The sequence below is a fragment of the Electrona antarctica genome, assembly GCF_951216825.1.
Source record: "Electrona antarctica genome assembly, contig: scaffold_54, whole genome shotgun sequence".
Classification (NCBI taxonomy): Eukaryota; Metazoa; Chordata; class Actinopteri; order Myctophiformes; family Myctophidae; genus Electrona; species Electrona antarctica.
The window spans coordinates 550,144-573,126 of record NW_027637297.1 but is presented as its reverse complement, the minus strand read 5'-3'; the positions used below and the strand labels follow the sequence as shown (position 1 = coordinate 573,126).

General features: G+C 44.0%; 1 protein-coding gene across 2 annotated transcripts; it reads left to right on the top strand.

Annotated features, from left to right (window-relative positions):
• The first annotated feature begins 2,369 nt into the window (after nt 1-2,369).
• Nucleotides 2,370-22,239, top strand: ppp1r3cb (protein phosphatase 1, regulatory subunit 3Cb). Of its 2 annotated transcripts, XR_013789453.1 has the most exons (8): nt 2,370-2,627; nt 9,076-9,360; nt 10,708-10,928; nt 11,369-11,484; nt 12,123-12,305; nt 14,203-14,334; nt 17,914-21,089; nt 21,159-22,239. XR_013789453.1 is itself a non-coding variant. In XM_079531850.1 (7 exons), exons 1-7 carry the CDS (start codon nt 2,614-2,616, stop codon nt 18,055-18,057), a joined length of 1,095 nt encoding a protein of 364 aa, XP_079387976.1. In that variant the 5' UTR covers nt 2,370-2,613; the 3' UTR covers nt 18,058-22,239. The 2 variants fall into 2 exon arrangements, 1 of the variants encoding a protein (XP_079387976.1); XM_079531850.1 differs by having other exon boundaries at nt 17,914-22,239.
• Nucleotides 22,240-22,983: the final 744 nt, after the last annotated feature.

Here is a 22,983-nt window from a genome sequence, read left to right as displayed (position 1 = left end):
GCTCTAACTCTCTCTGCACGTCTGAAATATGTATTAACAGTTTGCAGAATTACAGTACATTTCAAGCACAAACTCAATACAAAGACTGTTAACTGTGAGTGGACGACCCAATTAAGCATTACACTTGTTTACAAGAGGGTCCACCATGTTCAATTCATCAAACCATAGAATATATATACTCTAAGGTCCCTACAGAAGATGATAACGCAATGAACACAAATGGAAACATCTATTAGTCTATTTAATATAAAGACAGATCTATTAGTCTATTTAATATAAAAACATCTATTAGTCTATTTAATTATAAAAACAGATCTATCTGTAGCTTTAATATACAAATATGATTTTTTTTTAGCAGCATCACTCTCTCTCTCTCTCTCTAGCTCTCTCTCACACTCTCTCTCTCTCTCTAGCTCTCTCTCTCTCTCTCTCTAGCTCTCTCTCTCTCTCTCTCTCTCTCTAGCTCTCTCTCTCTCTCACACTCTCTCTGGCTCTCTCTCTCTCACTCTCTCTCTCTCTAGCTCTCTCTCTCTCTCTCACACTCTCTCTAGCTCTCTCTCTCGCTCTCTCTCTCTCTCTCTCTCTCTCTCTCTCTAGCTCTCTCTCTCTCTCTCTCTCTCTCTCTCTCTCTCTCTCTCTCTCTCTCTCTCTCTCTTGGCATGAGAAAACGTACATTTACATTGCCAAAGCAGAAGTGGAACAAGACAATCAAAACAGAACAATGTATTTACAAATAAATATTGGATATAAATAGGAATTAAATAAAGGTCTCTCTCTCTCTCTCTCTCTCTCGCTCTCTCTCTCTCTACGTGACTTTAAACACGGGCTACCCTAGTCTACCTTTTATTGTGAAGTGAAGACCGGAAGGTTGAGTGGTGGTCAGCTCTTCTGTGGTCCATCCCACCATGGTAGTCTCGCGAGACTCTTGTCCTCACCATACCACCATGGTAGAGCAGGTCGGTAGGGGGCGCAGTGGAGTAACTAAACCAGTTTGAACAGTGCTCAGGGTTGCCATGTCCGCTTATTATAAGCAACCTTGGGCTTTGTTTTTTTCCCTGTGCTTGTAAATTGATTGATTGATTGATTGATTGATTGATTGATTGATTGATTGATTTATTGATTCATTAATTTATTGATTCATTCATTCATTCATTCATTGATTCATTGAAGTTTGCAGAATGAGCACAGATAAGTGGCAGTGGTGGCCGAACGGATAGCGGCGCGGTCTTGATACCGGAAGGTTCCTAGTTCCAATCAGCCGTCCGACACGTTAAAATTACCACCGCTGAAGTGCCCTTGAACAAGGCATTGAACCACTACGATGAAATGTGTTCTATGAGCAGGGCCTGGCTGGAAACAAGTTCTTGAGCTTAGCCCAGATACCCTGGGTAAATATAGATTTCATTTCATAAGCACCTTTGATTGATTGATTGATTGAAAAATGTATTAACAGTTTGCAGAATTACAGTACATTTCAAGCACAAACTCAATACAAAGGCTGTTAACTGTGAGTGGACGACCCAATTAAGCATTACACTTGTTTACAAGAGGGTCCACCATGTTCAATTCATCAAAACATTTAGAGACGTACAAATAGACACTTCTATATAGACAAAGAACAGAACAGGAATTCATCATAATGGAGGTAAAAAGGTAAAAGAAACATATACAGTGAGGGGAAGGGGGGGGATTCAGATTTTACGGGGGCCAGTTTCGAATTGCAGCCGTCCGTAGGTGCCCTTTGAGAGCGGTTTTGAAGGAGTCAAGGGATTCGCATGTCTTAATGACTGTTGGTAGGGCGTTCCACATTTTGGTGGCATATAGTGAACTGTGACTGCATGGAGTCAGGTTAATAATATGATAAATATGTCTAATGTCTAGTCGATAAGTCTAATATGTATCTATGGTCGTTACAATGTTCTGATGTGAAATAAAATAGTTCCCAAGAAGAGAAGAAACGTGGCTATACTTACATGTATATATATATATATAAATGTATAATATTTAGTCATAATTAAACATAATAATGGATGTGGAGTCATAATTAAACACTGACTAATACTATGAAGAGGTTGCGTAAGTGGTTCCCAAAGTGGGGTCCGGGGACCCCCAGGGGTCCTTGAGGGAGTTCCAGGGGGTCCCCAGCGAAATAATTTGTACACTCTCAGAGTTAAATTAACATTGATTTTACAATATAAATTGGGGGTCTCAGAGATATAAATGCCATTAAATGGGGGTCCGTAGACTAATGCATGTCAAACTGAGGGTCCTTGAAATGAAACGGGTTGAGAATCAATCGGTTTGAGATCCGTAACAATCTTCTCTCATGGGGTCCCACTACGCTTGTTTTGTGTCTAAACGTGGCAACCCCTGGGCTCTGTGTAAGAGTGGTGTGTTTGCGGGAGGCGTGGTGCGTCAGAGCGCTGAAACATTAAACATTAAATCATTTATAACATTTAGATTAAACTCTAAAAACACTTTTTATCAACACTTTTTAAAACATAACCTTCATGACGACGAGCCGCCGCCATCCGTGAAGTCACCGGGGGAAGATTAAAGGAGTAAAAAGCTGCTTTTGTGACGTGACGTCGTTTTGTTGGACACGACTCTTCAATGAACTGCACCAGGTACAGTTAGTACAAAGTACTTATTTAATACTACACATACAAGTACTCATTCAACTGCACCAGGTACAGTACAAAGTACTTATACTAATACTACAGTACACACAGCTACAAGTACTCATTCAACTGCACCAGGTAAAGATAGACAAGTACTTTTTCACTAAAGTACCGGTATACACCATATAAGTACTTTTACTCAATGACCTGGCCGAGGTAAAGATAGACAAGTAAAAGTATTCTAGGTGTACTTAAAGTACTCTCTTTTTACTCCACCTGTCACTCACCACTGCTTTGGCTGGCTTCCAAATGTTGTCTACAGGACTTTTTAAGTATTTCTACACATACTGATACTTTTACTAGAGTAAAGAACACGGTGTACATACTGGCAGTAGACACATTGTGTCACATTGTGTTAAAATGACGTCACATGGATACATTGTGTCACATTGTGTTCAAATGATACATTGTGTCATATTGTGTTCAAATGATACATTGTGTCATATTGTGTTAAATGGTGTTAAAATGATACTAAATGCTGTTAAAATGATACATTGTGTCACATTGTGTTAAATGCTGTTAAAATGATACATTGTGTCACATTGTGTTAAATGGTGTTAAAATGATACATTGTGTCACATTGTTACATAATGTTCCAGCCAGTAGCAGGACGACTGGACACTTACTTTAACCCATTATAGACCAGAATAGATTCTAATGTCTTTTAAATCATGACAGTTTTCTTTAAAACAAACATGTTTCTATATCAGTGGTGCTCAAACTCAGACAAAAGCATTATATCTATTTGGCCCCATCTGAATATGTCTAGCTCCAGGGCTTCTGTCTGGTTCACTGTTCACTGTGAAAGGATACAAGTATATTCAAAGATTTGCACACGTTTTCACCATGTTTCTACGCTGCGAGCTTGTAGATCTGGTCTTTTCACCATGTTTCTACGCTGCGAGCTTGTAGATCTGGTCTTTTCACCATGTTTCTACGCTGCGAGCTTGTAGATCTGGTCTTTTCACCATGTTTCTACGCTGCGAGCTTGTAGATCTGGTATATCTTGTATATTATAAGTTTAAAATGGTGGTAAAAAGCTTTAAGTGACAGGTCATCATGGCTAAAAGGCAGACTGGACACTTAAAGATGACATGATATTTTAGTTTAAGTTGATTCATTGTTTGTTTGGCTGAACATTGGACATTTCAGATTGCCTTTAAGGCTTCGTAATAAATAATTGCACAGGGCAGACATGACAAAACAACTTAAATATGCAAAGACATTACTTTGTATAGTTAAAAATTCAAAAAGTAAAAATGGCTGTGAGCGCTGTGAGCTCACAGGCGCTGTGAGCTCACAGGCGCTGTGAGCTCACAGGCGCTGTGAGCTCACAGCGCCTGTGAGCTCACCGGCGCTGTGAGCTCACAGGCGCTGTGAGCTCCATGATCTGTTATTTCTGCCAAAACGTAATGAAACATTAAAGGTGGTTGCACACTGGGCGCGTTTTTCAGAAAACCGATGGAGAAACGCTGCTAAAAATCCGAAAACCGGACTCGGACCTTTAGCCCATTTAGGCCTGACGTTTCTAAATGGTGACAATGTTCTGAAAAGCCTCATGTTTCTGTACCAGTGGTGCTCCATATTTCATGTCAAGGACCCCAAACATGATCTGTAATTGGCCGCCGACCCCATCTGGAAATATGTTGTTCCAGGAACCTCTCATGCAGAAGCAAAGATTTGAGTTAAAAAAAACGTTCACTCAGAAAGAATATACATTCAAAGATTTGAGGCACATTTTCACAATTTTTCAAAAATAGCAGACCTACAAGCTCGTAGTGCGTAACCCTAACCCTAACCCCAAGTAGAGTTAACATTAAGCTAGGTTACTGTGTCCTCAATTCATCATCAGTAGAGTTAACATTAAGCTAGGTTACTGTGTCCTCAATTCATCATCAGAAATAGATCTGGACAGCTGCTAGGTGATTGACAGCTGCTAGGTGATTGACAGCTGCTAGGTGATTGACAGCTGCTTGATGATTGACAGCTGCTTGGTGATTGACAGCTGCTAGGTGATTGACAGCTGCTTGATGAGTGACAGCTGCTTGGTGATTGACAGCTGCTTGGTGATTGACAGCTGCTAGGTGATTGACAGCTGCTAGGTGATTGACAGCTGCTCATTTTGGCTGTAGACAGCACAATAATTGCATTGTATGTAGTCATAGCACATCATAGTACATTAGGGCATTAACCAACTAGTCGACTAGTTTAATAGTCGACTAGTAAAACCACTAGTTGACCTCGTTGGTACTGGTCGACTAGTTGATTAAAAAAAAAAAAAATCCCGTTTTTGTGGGCCTCAATATCTACTAATTATCAGATAGATTATAGACACCAATGTACACCGTTTTTAAATCTACAAATATTATAATAAAACCAGCCAGATCGGAAACGGCATGTGTGACTGTGACCCAACCCGGACCCAACCTGCACACTGCTTCCGCCCCAAAGTAACAAGAAGCATGGCTACAACAAACACAGAACATGGTGCGACCGCTCCAGTCCCAGCTAAACGGCCTCGTAATTCAGTTGTGTGGCAGTATTTTACCGAAGACAAGGACAATCACACGGTGGTGTGCAAATTATGTAAGATTGCACTCAAGTACAACAGAAATACGTCTTCTATGTCTAACCACCTGAATGGGAAACACCCGCTTCCCAGCAGCAGCATCGCCGCCGCCAACAGCAGCACCGCGGCGGCCAGCACCAAGCAGACTGCACCGCAGCAGACCACCATGGGAGATTATTCCCAACGCCCACTCACAGACAAGAGAAGAAAGAAGATAACAGAATTACTTATCAACTTTATTGTCAAAGATTGCCGACCAATCGCTGCTCTTCATGGAGAAGGCTTCATGGAATTAATAAAGTTTTTCGAGCCAAACTATACAATTCCGTGTCATACTACAGTCTGGAAGACCATCAACAGGCAGTACAAAACTTTGAGAGGCAACATTGCCGAGGAGATCGAAGGTAAAAGTGTCTCTCTCACTACCGACCTGTGGACATCTTGCACTATGGATCCTTATATTACAGTGACCGCTCACTACATCACAGACCCATGGGACATCAAATCAAGAGTGCTGCTAACAGACAACATGACCGAGAGACACACTGCTATAAATATTGCCGAAAAGCTGACAGAAACCATAAAGGAGTGGAACTTGAGTGTCTTTTCCACTGTTCATGACAACGCAAGCAGCATGAATTTGGCAATGGACCTCTGTCAACATTTTCCCAGCCACCTTGGATGCACAGGGCACACCCTTCAACTAGCCATAAAAAAGGGGTTAGATTTACCTGATGTTGCGAAGACTACAACTGCTGCTAGGCGTCTTGTCGGACATTTCCGCCACTCATCAGTTGCACATTGTGCTTTGAAGAAATGTCAGCAAAGTCTGGGTAAGAATCCCCGCAAACTCAAAAACGATGCGCGACTCGCTGGAATTCCACGTTCACCATGGTGGAATGTCTGTTCGAGCAGCGCATCCCAGTACAGGCCGTTCTAAGCGACGAGGGGACAATGAAGCCGTCCCAGAAAAAGGCCCTGTCCCTTAAAAGCAACCAGTGGGATTTAATGGAGCAGCTAATACCTGTACCGAGGCCTCTGGCCAAGGCAACAACCATAATGTGCGGTCAGGCGCACGTCGGGCTGTCGTTCGTCTATCCCGTCATACTCAACCTGGTTGACAACACGCTGAGAGCGAAAGAGAACGATTTGGCTATTACCCGCACATTCAAGACCACCGTGAAGAACCAGCTCATAACACGCTTCAAGTTGGATTCGACTGATGATTTGGCTAAATCCGTCCCAATCACGGCATGCATGCTGGACCCCCGGTTCAAACAACTCAAATTCCTCCCAGCCAATATCAGAGAGGAAGCCTGGGCGCATCTGGACGACCTGGTACCGGGAGAAGACGAACAACCCAATCCTGGAGCGACAGGTGATGATCATTAACTAAATGAATCCCAATCAAAACCCCACTAATGTTGGCTAATAGCAAGAATTATGATACAATATATTATTTAAAATTGCTCATGCTCACTATATTTTATTATTATTATTATTATTATTATTATACAATATATTAAATTGCATTATATTTCTCATTATATTATATTTGCTCACTATATTATATTGCTTACTATATCATTATAGTGCAAATAATTGTAGCTAAGTAGCCTAGGCCTAGGACTAGTTGAATAGATAAGAAATAAATAAATAAAACAACGCAATTAATGTCTCTTAATTTTCACCATAGATGATGATGCCGAGGACGAGGACAGCGCTGGAGTGGAACCGGAGACTCAAAGAAAAAAGGACAGACTGGAGAGTGACTTTGAAGAGTTGTTTGGGCCCCATTACGAAAGCATGGACAAAAAAAAACCCACCACGAATGCAGAAGAGCTGCGCGAATACCAACTGTTGCCCCAAATACCCACAATGGAAAACCCGCTGGCGTGGTGAGCAAAGAACGAGGGTCGTTTCCCCCGTCTTGCTATACTCTCCAAGACCTACCTGGCGATTCCAGCAACCAGCACTCCCAGCGAACGTGTATTTTCCCTGGCAGGGAACACAGTCACTCGGCAGCGTTCAAGTCTGCATCCTTCCCACGTTAATACACTAATCTTCCTCAATGCAAACCAGAGAGACGGCCCGGTGACAATAATTAAAGAGGAGACAGAGGAGGACGGCATCAGTGTCCGTGATAGCGACAGCGAGTAGATTAGCCTTTTTGACAGATGTCACAGACCAACAGGTGGATTTATTGTTTGTTTTGTTTCATGAGGCCGTGAGACAACTTTTTGGTGAGTCCAGTTTTAATTTGTTGTTATTATTGTAGCAGCAGCTGAAATTGATCCGGGTTTGTTTGAGCCATCTGAAATGTTGTTTGAGACGTTGAGTTCTCAGTACTCACGTGCGAGTGTCTTTGTATCGTTGCCATGTCAACCTGGCTGCTGCGCTAAATGTGCCCTGGTGAGCGGCAGGACTCTGTTAATGGCTTATCTTATTAAACATTTTTTGTTTTCGTTTGAAATATTGATGATACTACATTGTGTGGGTTGCTGTAAAGCATTGAAGTTGCAGTATTAAAAATACAAGTGGCATTGTTGTTACCTAGAACTCCTCTCTGCGTCTTAATTCAAGATGTTTGTCACATACAGTACATGCATTGTGAAAAACTTAGGCTGGGTGCTGCTCCACAATGCACGCACACCGTTTAGGCTGGGTGCTGCTCCACAATGCACGCACACCGTTTAGGCTGGGTGCTGCTCCACAATGCACGCACACCGTTTAGGCTGGGTGCTGCTCCACAATGCACGCACACCGTTTAGGCTGGGTGCTGCTCCACAATGCACGCACACCGTTTAGGCTGGGTGCTGCTCCACAATGCACGCACACCGTTTAGGCTGGGTGCTGCTCCACAATGCACGCACACCGTTTAGGCTGGGTGCTGCTCCACAATGCACGCACACCGTTTAGGCTGGGTGCTGCTCCACAATGCACGCACACCGTTTTCAACCAACCAACCCACCGAACACACAGTACACAAAGATTTTTTTTATTTTATTTATTATTAATTATTAATTTTTACATAATAAGTAGTTAAACGACTAGTCGACTAGTAAACCAGGCAACTAGTCAACTAGTAAAAATCACTAGAAGTGAATGCCCTATAGTACATATGTATAGCATAGTATAGTATGTATAATTAATATGTATAGTGTCATTATATAGATATGTTCTAGTTACGTTCTTAGCTTACGCATGTTTCTTGTTAAATGCATTTTATATATGTGATGTATTCCCATACTTTTGTTCTTGCCTAATGTAAGTCGCTCTGGATCAAGAGCGTCTGCTAAATGCCGTGTGTGTGTGTGTGTGTGTGTGTGTGTGTGTGTGTGTGTGTGTGTGTGTGTGTGTGTGTGTGTGTGTGTGTGTGTGTGTGTGTGTGTGTGTGTGTGTGTGTGTGTGTGTGTGTGTGTGTGTGAGTGAGTGTAACATAATGTACATTGCTTGCTAGGGATGTCAGTAAAGATAGTTTTCCGGGTCATTATCTGTTTAATTAACGGTTGTTTATTTATTTCATTATTCAACCCAGAATGTGATGTGCACGTACGTGCACACATAGGCTGGTCTGTGAGGTCAGGGAGATCGGAGCAGATAAAACGTTCTTTATATTTCACTACAGACCAGAGTCTGGTCTGTGAGGTCAGGAACACCAGAGTAGCCACTACAGCTACCAGGGCTTGTTATGTAATGAATGTTTCAGGGTCTATTTATAAACATTCTGTTCTGTGACGCAGAGAATGTGTCAAACAGACTAGATCAATCATTCTGTTCTATTCTGTCTCCCCTCAACCCCCCCCCCCCCCCGTCTCTCTCCAGAGTTCTGCTTCCTGGTTCGTCAGGGTTGTCAGCTGACATGGCCATGCGGCTCTGCTTCGCCAGCTCTCCACCAATCAGCTCCTTCCTGGGTAGCTATGACACGCGAGTCTCCGCCCATCCTCGCTGCAAAGCTTCGCAGAGCGCTGCAAACGGCTGCAAAGCCAAACCTCTGCGTCCGTGTCTCAGCTCCAAGACCGAGACCTCCGGCCCACAGGGGGGCGCTGTGAGCACGTACCCCTCCGGCCCCACAGGGGGAGCTGTGACCAGCGGCAGCACTGCAGCCAGGTAGGACATGAGGGGGGAGGGGCCTATTCACTGTACAGTTCGAGTTCATAGCTTAACACCGCGTTGTAGTTTTATAAAGGTTATTAAACTACAACATGACATCACTCACCGCTGTGTAGTTTTATAAAGTTATAAAACTACAACATGACATCACTCACCATGGTGTGGTTTTATAAAGGTTATAAAACTACAACATGACATCACTCACCACTGTGTAGTTTTATAAAACCACAACATGAGTTTTAACCTGCCACGGGTTAGTTTTAACCTGCCATGGGTTAGTTTTAACCTGCCACGGGTTAGTTTTAACCTGCCACGCCACGCATGTGAAGTGCGATGGACTAATGACTGTTAGTATTTCTAACCAATAAGCAGCCTGGAGTAGAGACCAGCGGATGCCGCGGTTAACCGCAGTTTAGGGTCCGTTTAGGGTCAATTAATATCAAATTAATATCGGATAAACCACGGGTGAAATAATGCTGGAAATACATTAATGGCATCCATCTATAGGTTTTATAACTTTTAAAACGGAAATAAACGAATGACATCTATCTATATTCTATAGGCTTATAATATAGTTTTTAAAAGGCACAAAATCTCAGCGTGCATGCGTTAGTAGTATTTTAATATTTTCCATCAGGCACAAATTAGACGCCTATATTGGCTAAGAAGGACCACAACAACAAGTGGTCTGCTAGCTGCTAGGCTAACGGGCAGCTTAGAGTGTGAAATAAACTTACAACTAACTGAAACAGAAGGGAAGAATATAAGTTTGGCGTGGGACTCGGTGCCATGGGACTGCATGGGAGGGCTGGATATATGCCACATGGAAAGACGTTTGTTGCGATGTGCGAACGTGACTGACTGAACGGACGGCAGCCTTGTTGCCATGGAAATGGGAATATACAACCGTAACTTTGGTGAACTGTCGGCAGTGGTGAGTGACACAACTTATAAATAGCCGATCTACAAGCTCACAACACGTCGCAGCGAGCCAGTGACGCGTTGTGAGCTTGTAGATTGGCTATCCCTGCAGCGGATTTCGTTGCGGATATATAAATTGGATTAATTAATTAATGCGGTCGGATAACGGGCGGATTATAAATATGCACACTCGGATTCGGGTGACAAAAAAGCTCCTCCGCTGATCTCTAGCCTGGAGACAGAGACAGACTGCTCTGCTCTTAAAGAGACAGGTATTATTGCGTCATAAATATCGGTCAAAATAATGGGGATAATTTTGACATCGGTTCGATACCGATATGGCGTTTTAGGGCGATTTGGCTACGCTAGCCGTTCTGTTCTGTTGCATCTCTAAACATCTCAAATGTTTGTGTCTGCATGCAGCCCACCCTCCTCCTCCCCCTCCACCACCAGCAGGGCGGCGGTAGTGAGCTCTCTCCAGAAGAGGAGGAAACAGCAGCAGAAGAAGAGTGTGGTGTGGTCAGACTGGCGCGGCCTATCGCTGACCTCCGTCCATCACTTCACTGAGTTCTCTGACACGCTGCACTACCACCTGTCTGAGCTAGAGGGCGCTGCTGCCGCCCTGCGCCTCTCAGGCCAGCAAGGTACTGTCTGGCTTTCTCAACCACCAATGAAAGCACTGCATACTCAACCTTTACATTACAACGGCCAATGAAAGCACTGCATACTCAACCTTTACATTACAACGTCCAATCAAAGCACTGAATACTCAACCTTTACATTACAACGGCCAATCAAAGCACTGCATACTCAACCTTTACATTACAACGGCCAATCAAAGCACTGCATACTCAACCTTTACATTACAACGGCCAATCAAAGCACTGCATACTCAACCTTTACATTACAACGGCCAATCAAAGCACTGAATACTCAACCTTTACATTACAACGGCCAATCAAAGCACTGCATACTCAACCTTTACATTACAACGACCAATCAAAGCACTGAATACTCAACCTTTACTCAGTGTTTCATCAATATGTGTAATAATAATGATGATGATGATGCTAATGATTGACAGCTCCAGAGTCCCCCCACCACCCCAGCCTCCTCCTAGACTTCCCCCAACCCGCTGCAGATTATCTCGACTTCAGGAACCGACTGAAGACCCAGAGAGTCTGTCTGGAGAACTGCCAGGTACATGTCTGTCTGTCTGTCTGTCTGTCTGTCTGTCTGTCTGTCTGTCTGTCTGTCTGTCTGGACCTAACCCCAACAATAATTACTTGCGCAAACATTTGTGTTTGATGGGCAGAACACAGCCATCAAAGACAAATGTTTGGTCAAACCATGTGACTCCCATTGGGGCGTCCATCAAACAGACAGAACACAGAACATGTGTTGACAGCTATAAGAAGTATTCGCCTCTGGTCCCAACCGTCCCATCCTATCAGAGTAGAGGATACTAACGCTCTCGTCCTATCAGAGTAGAGGATACTAACTGTCTCGTCCTATCAGAGTAGAGCATACTAACGCTCTCGTCCTATCAGAGTAGAGCATACTAACGCTCTCGTCCTATCAGAGTAGAGGATACTAACGCTCTTGTCCTATCAGAGTAGAGCATACTAACGCTCTCGTCCTATCAGAGTAGAGGATACTAACGCTCTCGGCCTATCAGAGTAGAGGATACTAACGCTCTCGTCCTATCAGAGTAGAGGATACTAACGCTCTCGTCCTATCAGAGTAGAGGATACTAACGCTCTCGTCCTATCAGAGTAGAGGATACTAACGCTCTCGTCCTATCAGAGTAGAGGATACTAACGCTCTCATCCAATCAGGTGCAGGGTAGCTGTCTCAGCGGCACGGTGAAGGTTCGGAACATCTCCTTCCAGAAGAACGTCTTCCTGCGCGTCACCTTTGACCTCTGGAGCTCCACCCACGACGTCCCCTGTTCCTTCATGAACAACGTTTATGGATGTACCGAGACGGACACCTTCTCCTTCACTATGGACCTGACCCAGGTAATATATATAAATAGTTATAATGACCTGTTCCTTCACTGACTGAGGTAATATTAATATTATTAATAACCTTCTCCTTCACTATGGACCTGACTGAGGTAATATTAATATTATTAATAACCTTCTCCTTCACTATGGACCTGACTGAGGTCATATTAATATTATTAATAACCTTCTCCTTCACTATGGACCTGACTGAGGTCATATTAATATTATTAATAACCTTCTCCTTCACTATGGACCTATCTGAGGTAATATTAATATTATTAATAACCTTCTCCTTCACTATGGACCTGACTGAGGTAATATTAATATTATTAATAACCTTCTCCTTCACTATGGACCTATCTGAGGTAATATTAATATTATTAATAACCTTCACTATGGACCTATCTGAGGTAATATTAATATTATTAATAACCTTCTCCTTCACTATGGACCTGACTGAGGTCATATTAATATTATTAATAACCTTCTCCTTCACTATGGACCTGACTGAGGTAATATTAATATTATTAATAACCTTCTCCTTCACTATGGACCTGACTGAGGTAATATTAATGTTATTAATAACCTTCTCCTTCACTATGGACCTGACTGAGGTAATATTAATATTATTAATAACCTTCTCCTTCACTATGGACCTGACTGAGGTAATATTAATATTATTAATAACCTTCTCCTTCACTATGGACCTATCTGAGGTTATATTAATATTATTAATAACTTTCTCCTTCACTATGGACCTATCTGAGGTAATATTAATATTATTAATAACCTTCTCCTTCACTATGGACCTATCTGAGGTTATAGTAATATTATTAATAACCTCCTTCACTATGGACCTGACTGAGGTTATATTAATATTATTAATAACCTTCTCCTTCACTATGGACCTGACTGAGGTAATATTAATATTATTAATAACCTTCTCCTTCACTATGGACCTGACTGAGGTTATATTAATATTATTAATAACCTTCTCCTTCACTATGGACCTGACTGAGGTAATATTAATATTATTAATAACCTTCACTATTGACCTGACTGAGGTAATATTAATATTATTAATAACCTTCTCCTTCACTATGGACCTGACTGAGGTAATATTAATATTATTAATAACCTTCACTATTGACCTGACTGAGGTAATATTAATATTATTAATAACCTTCTCCTTCACTATGGACCTGACTGAGGTAATATTAATATTATTAATAACCTTCTCCTTCACTATGGACCTGACTGAGGTAATATTAATATTATTAATAACCTTCTCCTTCACTATGGACCTATCTGAGGTCATATTAATATTATTAATAACCTTCTCCTTCACTATGGACCTATCTGAGGTAATATTAATATTATTAATAACCTTCTCCTTCACTATGGACCTGACTGAGGTAATATTAATGTTATTAATAACCTTCTCCTTCACTATGGACCTATCTGAGGTAATATTAATATTATTAATAACCTTCTCCTTCACTATGGACCTGACTGAGGTCATATTAATATTATTAATAACCTTCACTATTGACCTGACTGAGGTAATATTAATAACAATAACAATGTTATGGATGTACCGAGACCGATACGTATCGTCTTCACAGATGTTCTGGGATAACGTTGTTGTGTTATTACACAGGCTGGCCACCAGGTGGAGTTGTTATTGTATTTATTGTGTTATTACACAGGCTGGCCACCAGGTGGAGTTGTTATTGTATTTATTGTGTTATTACACAGGCCGGCCACCAGGTGGAGTTCTGCGTGTGTTATTGTATTTGTGTTATTGTATTATCACACAGGCCGGCCACCAGGTGGAGTTGTTATTGTGTTATCACACAGGCTGGCCACCAGGTGGAGTTGTTATTGTATTTATTGTGTTATTACACAGGCCGGCCACCAGGTGGAGTTCTGCGTGTGTTTCGAGGCAGCCGATCAGACGTTCTGGGACAACAACGGAGGGAACAACTACCGCCTGCTGCCCAGCGACTGTGAGCCCGACGGCACTGGAGGCTCCACCCCCGTACGTAACTCCTCCCCCTCCTAATAAAGGTTCCACCCCTGTACGTAACTCCTCCCCCTCCTAATAGAGGCCCCACCCCTGTACGTAACTCCTCCCCCTCTTAATAAAGACCCTGCCCCCGTATGTAACTCCTCCCCCTCCCAATAGAGGCTCCACCCATGTACATAACTCCTCCCCCTCCTAATAGAGGATCCACCCCTGTACATAACTCCTCCCCCTCCTAGTAGAGGCTCCACCCCTGTGGGTAACTCCTCCCCCTCCTAATAGAGGCTCCGCCCCCGTACGTAACTCATCCCTCTCCTAATAGAGGCTCCGCCCCCGTACGTAACTCCTCCCCCTCCTAATAGAAGCTCTGCCCCCATATGTAACTCCTCCCACTGACCAGCATTATCTTCCTCCGTAGAAAACCCACCTCTTCAGACTCCATCTTACCCTGTAGCCCCTCCCCTAGCCTCGACCACCTTACAGCCTGTAGCCCCTCCCCTAGCCTCGACCACCTTACAGCCCGTAGCACTTGCCCTATAGAGCGTCGCAGTCCCGCCCCCTACCATGGCCCAGGAAATTATTCTCCGTTCATTTTCCTCATAGACATTTCAGAAAGTATTTATTTAAAGACGTTTACGCCGCGGACAAAGCCAACTCGAGTCGTGACAAATCATGACAACAAACACAATTTTTTGGGCCGAACAAATAATTAGAAAGAAGAAAAAAACGGCAGGTTACAACACTTTTTTTGTTGTTTTTCTTCTTTGTAATTATTTGTTTGGTCCAAAATATTGTTTGTGTTGTCATGAGTTGTCACTACTCGAGTTGGCTTTGTCCGCGGCGTAACCGTCTTTAAATAAATACTTTTTGAAATGTCTATGGGAAAAATGCATTGGGATTCATTTCCTGGGCCATGGTAGGGGGCGGGACTGCGACGCTCTATAGAGCGTCGCAGTCCCGCCTCCTACCCTGGCCCAGGAAATGAAACCCAATGCATTATTCTCATAGACATTTCGTAAAGTATTTATTTAAAGACGGTTACGCCGCGGACAAAGCCAACTCGAGTCGTGACAACTCATGACAACACAAACAATATTTTGGACCAAACAAATAATTACAAAGAAGAAAAACAACAAAAAAAGTGTTGTAACCTGCCGTTTTTTTCTTCTTTCTAATTATTTGTTTGGTCCAAAATATTGTTTGTGTTGTCATGAGTTGTCACGACTCGAGTTGGCTTTGTCCGCGGCGTAACCGTCTTTAAATAAATACTTTACGAAATGTCTATGAGAATAATGCATTGGGTTTCATTTCCTGGGCCAGGGTAGGAGGCGGGACCGCGACGCTCTATAGCCTCGACGACCTTACAGGCGTATGCAAAGGCTCAACTTATGTAACTTTAGTATTTTATGTAGACATAGCCAGGGCTCGACAGTGCGAGCAGGTACTCTCATTTGCTACAAAAAAAATAGTTGTGAAATGCAATTTGTAGCACCGGTGCGACTAGAATTAAATCGTGATGAAGACGAGGCTCTGATACAGACAGACAGACAGACAGACAGACAGACAGAGCCAATGCAGCATGATAGCATCACGGTAGGAATTCTCTGTTTTTCAGGAAATGAAAAATATACATTTTTCAGGAAATTAAGAAAACCTTATATTTTGAAAACAAAGCAATTCTGAAGAATCAGAATCAGAAGCCTTTATTGCCATGACATGTAAACATGTTAGGAATTTAGTTTGGTGGACAGCAGAGTACAGTGCAAAGAATAGTGAATAAATATAAAGTGCAGAGAGTTCAAGTGTTCGGGGGGGGGGGGAGGATAGAAGGCGGTCGGGGGGGGACGGGGGGTGTAGGATAGAAGGGGTCAGGGGGGGGTGCAGGATAGAAGGGGGTCAGGGGGGGGGGGCAGGATAGAAGGGGGTCAGGGGGGGAAGCAGGATAGAAGGGGGTCAGGGGGGGGGTGCAGGATAGAAGGGGGTCAGGGGGGGGGGGGGGCAGGATAGAAGGGGGTCGGGGGGGGGGCAGGATAGAAGGGGGTCAGGGGGGGGGGGGGCAGGATAGAAGGGGGTCAGGGGGGGGTGCAGGATAGAAGGGGGTCAGGGGGGGGGTGCAGGATAGAAGGGGGTCAGGGGGGGGTGCAGGATAGAAGGGGGTCAGGGGGGGGGTGCAGGATAGAAGGGGGTCAGGGGGGGGGGGCAGGATAGAAGGGGGTCAGGGGGGGGGGGGGGGGGCAGGATAGAAGGGGGTCAGGGGGGGGGGGGGGCAGGATAGAAGGGGGTCAGGGGGGGGGGGGGGCAGGATAGAAGGGAGTCGGGGGGGGGGGGGGCAGGATAGAAGGGGGTCGGGGGGGGGGGCAGGATAGAAGGGAGTCAGGGGGGGGGGGGGGGGCAGGATAGAAGGCGGTCAGGGGGGGGGGGGCAGGATAGAAGGCGGTCAGAGGACAACACCAGCAGCGTTGAGGAGCCAGATAGCCGTGGGGAAGAAGCTGTTTGAATGTCGGGCCTTCATAGTCTTTACGGACCGCAACCTCCTGCCTGAGGGAAGTGGGGCAAAAAGACTTTGGCCTGGGTGTGCAGGGTCAGCCATGATCTTCCTGGCCCTCCTCAAAGCCCTGCTCCTAAACAGGGCCTCAAGGGGGGGGGGGCAAAGGTCAGCCAATCACCCTCTCCGCTGATCGTATGACCCGCTGCAGCTTGGCCTTGTCCTTGGCCGCTGCAGCGGGGAACCAAACAGTGATGGCGAGGGTGATGATGGACTCTATGATGGCAGTATATTCTGCGGCTGCCTCATCAAAGTTGTGACTTTATATATTGCCAATGACTTCCATGAGAGGGGGAGAGGTGGTGGAGTTAGCTGCTTTAGCAGACAGTTTGAGAGGGGGAGAGGTGATGGAGTTAGCTGCTTTAGCAGACAGTTTGAGAGGGGGAGAGGTGATGGAGATGGAGTTAGGAGGTTTCCTTGTTCTCCCCGACACGTTGAATACTGAAGTTATTTGCAAAGTTTGTAATATTCGAACGTCACTCGATATAACTTTTAACCAAACGCGGGAGAAACAGCGTGCACGCAAAGAGTACACATGCGCACGCACATGGAGTGGACGGATCAATACAAAAACAACCATTAGCAACTCGCTTACAAAAGCGTGAATCCTATTAGGAATCACCGACCTGGCTAAGATTCATACGGTATGTATGATACATACTGATACATACTGATACATACAGTATGTATGATACATACTGATACATACTGATACATACGGTATCAGTGGTGGTCCATCTTAACGAGCAACGGCAAAATGCCCAATTAATAGTAACTTCTTGATGCTGATAGGTGGAGATCCATAATTAATTAATAACGTCTTGATGCTGATAGGTGGAGATTCATAATTAATGAATAATAAATAATGTCTTGATGCTGATAAGTGGAGATCCATAATTAATGTATAATGTCTTGATGCTGATAGGTGGAGATCCATAATTAATAATAACGTCTTGATGCTGATACGTGGAGATCCATAATTAAATAATAATGTCTTGATGCTGATAGGAGGAGATCCATAATTAATAATTACATCTTGATGCTGATAGGTGGAGATCCGCAGGGAGGGCGGGGCTCCAGACAGACGGACAGAGCTGGCGTTCGACCCTTTCGGCAGTCCTCGGACGTCGGCGGGAATCTTCCCCGAGTGGCAGAGCTGGGGACGCATCGAGAACACCGCCCCCTACTGGTGACACCGCCCCCTACTGGCTTCCTATTGGCTTCGCTCAACGGCACCATGTTTGTTGTTTTTAAACAGTGCCCGCCCTGCCCAGGAGGGGGCGTTCACCCTGTTTTTATTGGCTAATGAGCTGTGATGTCATCAGAGCGGGACCGTTTTTATTAGTTCCCTTCCACGGTTCTGTCGCCTGAATCCGTCTGAGGGTTGATGCTGTCATCAGTATGGGACAGGGTTGATGATGTCATCAGTATGGGACAGTTTTAATTAGTTTCTAGTTTTTTTTTGTTTTTCTTCCGTCGCCTGAATCCATCCGAGGGTTAATGGGATGTGATGTCATCACAACGGGACAAATCCAACATGGAGGTCTCACAAGGAACTTCTCAAGGATTCTGTTCAACTTCATGAGCGTCATCAGAGATTCACAAGATTCATCAGAGATTCATAAGATTCATCAGAGATTCACAAGATTCATCAGAGATTCATAAGATTCATCAGAGATTCATAAGATTCATCAGAGATTTACAAGATTCGTCAGAGATTCACAATATTTATACAAACCTGTGATTCATCAGAGATTCACAAGATTTATCAGAGATTCACAAGATTCATACACACTTGTGATTCATCAGAGATTCACAAGATTCATACAAACATGTGATTCATCAGAGACTCATTAGATATGCATCAGATTCATCAGAAGAGCTGCAGTATAGATTCATATGGATTCATTATAGATTCTTAGGACTTGCTCATCATCATTCATTCACAACAGCTTTGGTTTGAAACTCAAACCTTCACCACACGGAGGCGGAGTTAAGAGGAGTGACATCATGATGTGGGCGGGGTTGAGGGGAGGGGCATCTTCACCAAGGGTTTTGCTTTTTTCTTTCTTTTTAAGTGGTGTAGGTTTTATAAAGGTGTGTAAACTTTAGGTTTTTATCCATCAGTAATTTCGTATTAATTAATTTATGTGCGTTTTTGTTTTCTTGTGCCTCCGCCCACCTCGTAAATACCCGCTCCTTCAGACGATGATGTCACAGCCCCTGAACCAGACCCGTCTCCGTGGAAACCAGCAGCACTTTGACAACAAACAGAAGCACTTGTTCTCGCTGGGCCCTCAAAGGGGACGACCCTTGACCCCAGAGATGAGGGCTCATTTATAATGTTGGTTTTGTAAAAATGTGTCCAGTGGACACAGAAATGAGACGTGTTGAAGGGTCAGTACTAAACTACGTTAACGAGCAGTACTAAACTACGTTAACGAGCAGTACTAAACTATGTTAACTAGCAGTACTAAACTACGTTAACTAGCAGTACTAAACTACGTTAACTAGCAGTACTAAACTACGTTAACTAGCAGTCTAACTACGTTAACTAGCAGTCTAACTACGTTAAGCCTCTGATGCCTGTCCTTGGGGTCAGATCTTAGGTTACCTAACCCTATTCTTAGACACCACGGTCCACACCAGACACGCCTAGGTCAACTTTCTGTTTCACACCAGTTAAGATTCTATTCAATACCAGAGTTGAATCTCTGTTTCACACCAGAGTTAAGATTATATTTCACACCGGAGTTAAGATTATATTTCACACCAGAGTTAAGATTATATTTCAAACCAGAGTTAAGATTATATTTCACACCAGTTAAGATTATATTTCACACCAGAGTTAAGATTATATTTCACACCGGAGTTAAGATTCTATTCAACACCAGAGTTAAGGACCAGCTGAAGTTTCTATTTTTTCTATTTAACACCAGAGTTAACGCGCTTTATGATAGATTTATATTTTTGTAAATCACGCTTCGCAATTCCTTCGTGATTCGTGTCGGTTTTATTGTTGCAAATGTGAAATCACCTCCCCTGTAAAGCTCTCTCTGTCTCTCTCTCTCCGTCTCTGTCTCTCTCTGTCTCTCTGTCTCTCTCAGTATTGACTGTAAATCATGTAACATGTAACCGGCCGACCCACCAGGAACAAAACTTATATACATATATTTTTTAAATCAATGTTTCCTCGAGCCCGATTTATGCTCGCACGCCGAAAATACCAGAACTGTAAGCTCAGGTAATTCCGATAAAGTATAAGTCGGGCTGCTAGTCACGTGTTGCTAGGCTGACTGACAGGGTGTTACATATTGCTTCATATTGAAGTGACCTGATTGGTTGAAGTGACATATTTCATAAAATTTGTCACATGGCGTGGGGGGGAAAAAAACTTGCACCTTTTTCCCTCAGCTAGCCAAGAAGAATTAACATCGCTGTTAGCATCCCTGTTAGCATCCATGTTAGCATCGCTGTTAGCGTCACTGTTAGCATCCCTGTTAGCATCGCTGTTAGCATCCCAGTTAGCATCGCTGTTAGCATCGCTGTTAGCATCCCTGTTAGCATTGCTGTTAGCATCCCTGTTAGCATCCCTGTTAGCATCGCTGTTAGAATCGCTGTTAGCATCGCTGTTAGCATCCCTGTTAGCATCGATGTTAGCATCCCTGTTAGCATCGCTGTTAGCATCCCTGTTAGCAACCCTGTTAGAATCGCTGTTAGCATCCCTGTTAGCATCGCTGTTAGCATCACTGTTAGCAACCCTGTTAGAATCACTGTTAGCATCCCTGTTAGCATCCATGTTAGCATCCCGGCACTTTGATTATTAGGAATACTAAACAAAATAAGTGCAATTAAGAAGCCTTTCCCTCCCGTTTTGTGATGGTTGCCTCCTGGTGGTACCTGGTGGAACCTACCAGCCTCCTGGTGGAACCTACCAGCCTCCTGGTGGAACCTACCAGCCTCCTGGTGGAACCTACCAGCCTCCTGGTGGAACCTACCAGCCTCCTGGTGGTACCTACCAGCCTCCTGGTGGTACCTACCAGTCTCTTGGTAAAGACACCATATAAGCTTATCCTTTACCTCCTGGTAAAGACACGATATAAGCGATAAAACCTGGTAAAGACACGATATAAGCGATAAAAAAGGTTTTCCATGACGACTGAAGCGACCGTCGGCTGGCACTCTCCGTGTTTCTGTAGCCAGTCTCGGCTCACAGAGCCTAGCGGTCGCGGCTCACAGAGCCTAGCGGTCGCGGCTCACAGAGCCTAGCGGTCGCGGCTCACAGAGCCTTTAGCGTTTATTTCGCACGTCGCACAACGATGTGACGCGTGTCAAAAATCGGCAGATCTGTGAACCCAACGGGCTCTCCAAAAAGACGTTGAGGTTGGCTAACTGCTGCTACCACCCCCACGCACGCGTGTTGTGTGTGTATGTTGTATTTTTAGCATGTTTGTCACAGTGCCACCTGGTGCTCTGCTGTAGAACAGTGTCCAGTTTAAGAATGCAACCTTTATGTGTAAGTGTGTGACCTTTAACTTTAAGTACGTGACCTTTATGTGTAAGTGTGTGACCTTTATGTGTAAGTGTGTGACCTTTATGTGTAAGTGTGTGACCTTTAAGGAGATGTGAATGTTAATTTAAGGAATGTGACTGAAGGTTCAGGAAGATGAATTGTATTACGTCCACCAGGCCAACGCCTGGTTGGTTTATGGGTTGCTAGGATACCGGGATGGTGTGTTTCTATTGGTTCTTCGGTCAGTAGCTCACACAGCAGGATATATCAATACATTTATTAATAATGCGATAATCAAGAATACATTTGTGTGTGTGCGTGTGTGTGTGTGTGTGCGCGTGTGCGCTGACAATACCAACCAGAAGATGTATTTGAAGGGATATTTTTTGCACATTGTAACAAGTTGCTGTTTTTATTGTACGGTTGAATGTTGTCAAAGAGTAACTGTGTACAGTTAACAGTACACGGTTAATAATATGAAATGTATTCTTGATATTTCAGTAACGTTTAAAAATAATATGAAAAAAGACTCAGGCTTTTAGACTTTGTTTTGGTCCTGCTGTGTTAGCGCCAAGCTAATGTTAGCTCTGTTGTTTACTGCAGTATCCTAGCAACAAAGAGTCATGTGACAGGATGTTATTGTTCTTGTATTGTTTTTTAAATCGGAAGTGACTTGTTTGAAAGAGTCAAGACAGACAGACAGACAGATTGTTAAGACAGACAGACAGATTGTTAAGACAGACAGACAGACAGATTGCTGGGGAGACTGTTATTTTTTTTTCTACTGAAAGTCTATTTTAAAGAAAACTGTTCCTTTTCTTTTTTTTCCTTTAAGAATAAAAGTCAAATGTTTCTACAATCATTTGTGTCTTCTGTTCTTCATTCAAGTGAGAGGTGAAAGGTCGTCGAGGCTGTACGGATCGTTGAGGGGCGTCAACATAATGTGTCACGTGGTAGCGGCCGCCATATACCGTCATATACCCTGAAGATTATTGGTCTATTGGACCTCCTTGGCTGTACGGCGCAGAGACATACCGTTCTATTGGACCTCCTCGGCTGTACGGCGCAGAGACATACCGTTCTATTGGACCTCCTCGGCTGTACGGCGCAGAGACATACCGTTCTATTGGACCTCCTCGGCTGTACGGCGCAGAGACGTACCGTTCTATTGGACCTCCTCGGCTGTACGGCGCAGAGACGTACCGTTCTATTGGACCTCCTCGGCTGTACGGCGCAGAGACGTACCGTTCTATTGGACCTCCTCGGCTGTACGGCGCAGAGACATAACGTTCAACAAAGTATCGAAGCACTTAAAGCACAGCCGTGTTTGTTCACGACAACTTCCTTGTCCTTGTAAGATACGTTCTTGTTATCCTAATCCGTCCTGGTGTTGGTGGTTCACTGTGTTGTCGCCAAGGACGACCTTAATATTTACAAATACAGAGCTCTATTCTGAGTCATGTGGGCTGGAGTTTAAATCCCAGAAACATCAAACATGGCGACCATAGCTTTACAGACCCAGACACCCCCCCCGCCTCCCCAACCCCCCCCCCCTCTTTGTGACGTACACATTTTCACACCCTGTAGGGCTGAGTCTGAACAGATG

Coding starts and splice junctions, on each gene's coding strand:
- ppp1r3cb (XM_079531850.1), top strand. Junction 9,361..10,707: donor AGCGGCAGCACTGCAGCCAG/GTAGGACATGAG, acceptor GTCTGCATGCAG/CCCACCCTCCTCCTCCCCCT. Junction 14,335..17,913: donor GCACTGGAGGCTCCACCCCC/GTACGTAACTCC, acceptor TGATGCTGATAG/GTGGAGATCCGCAGGGAGGG.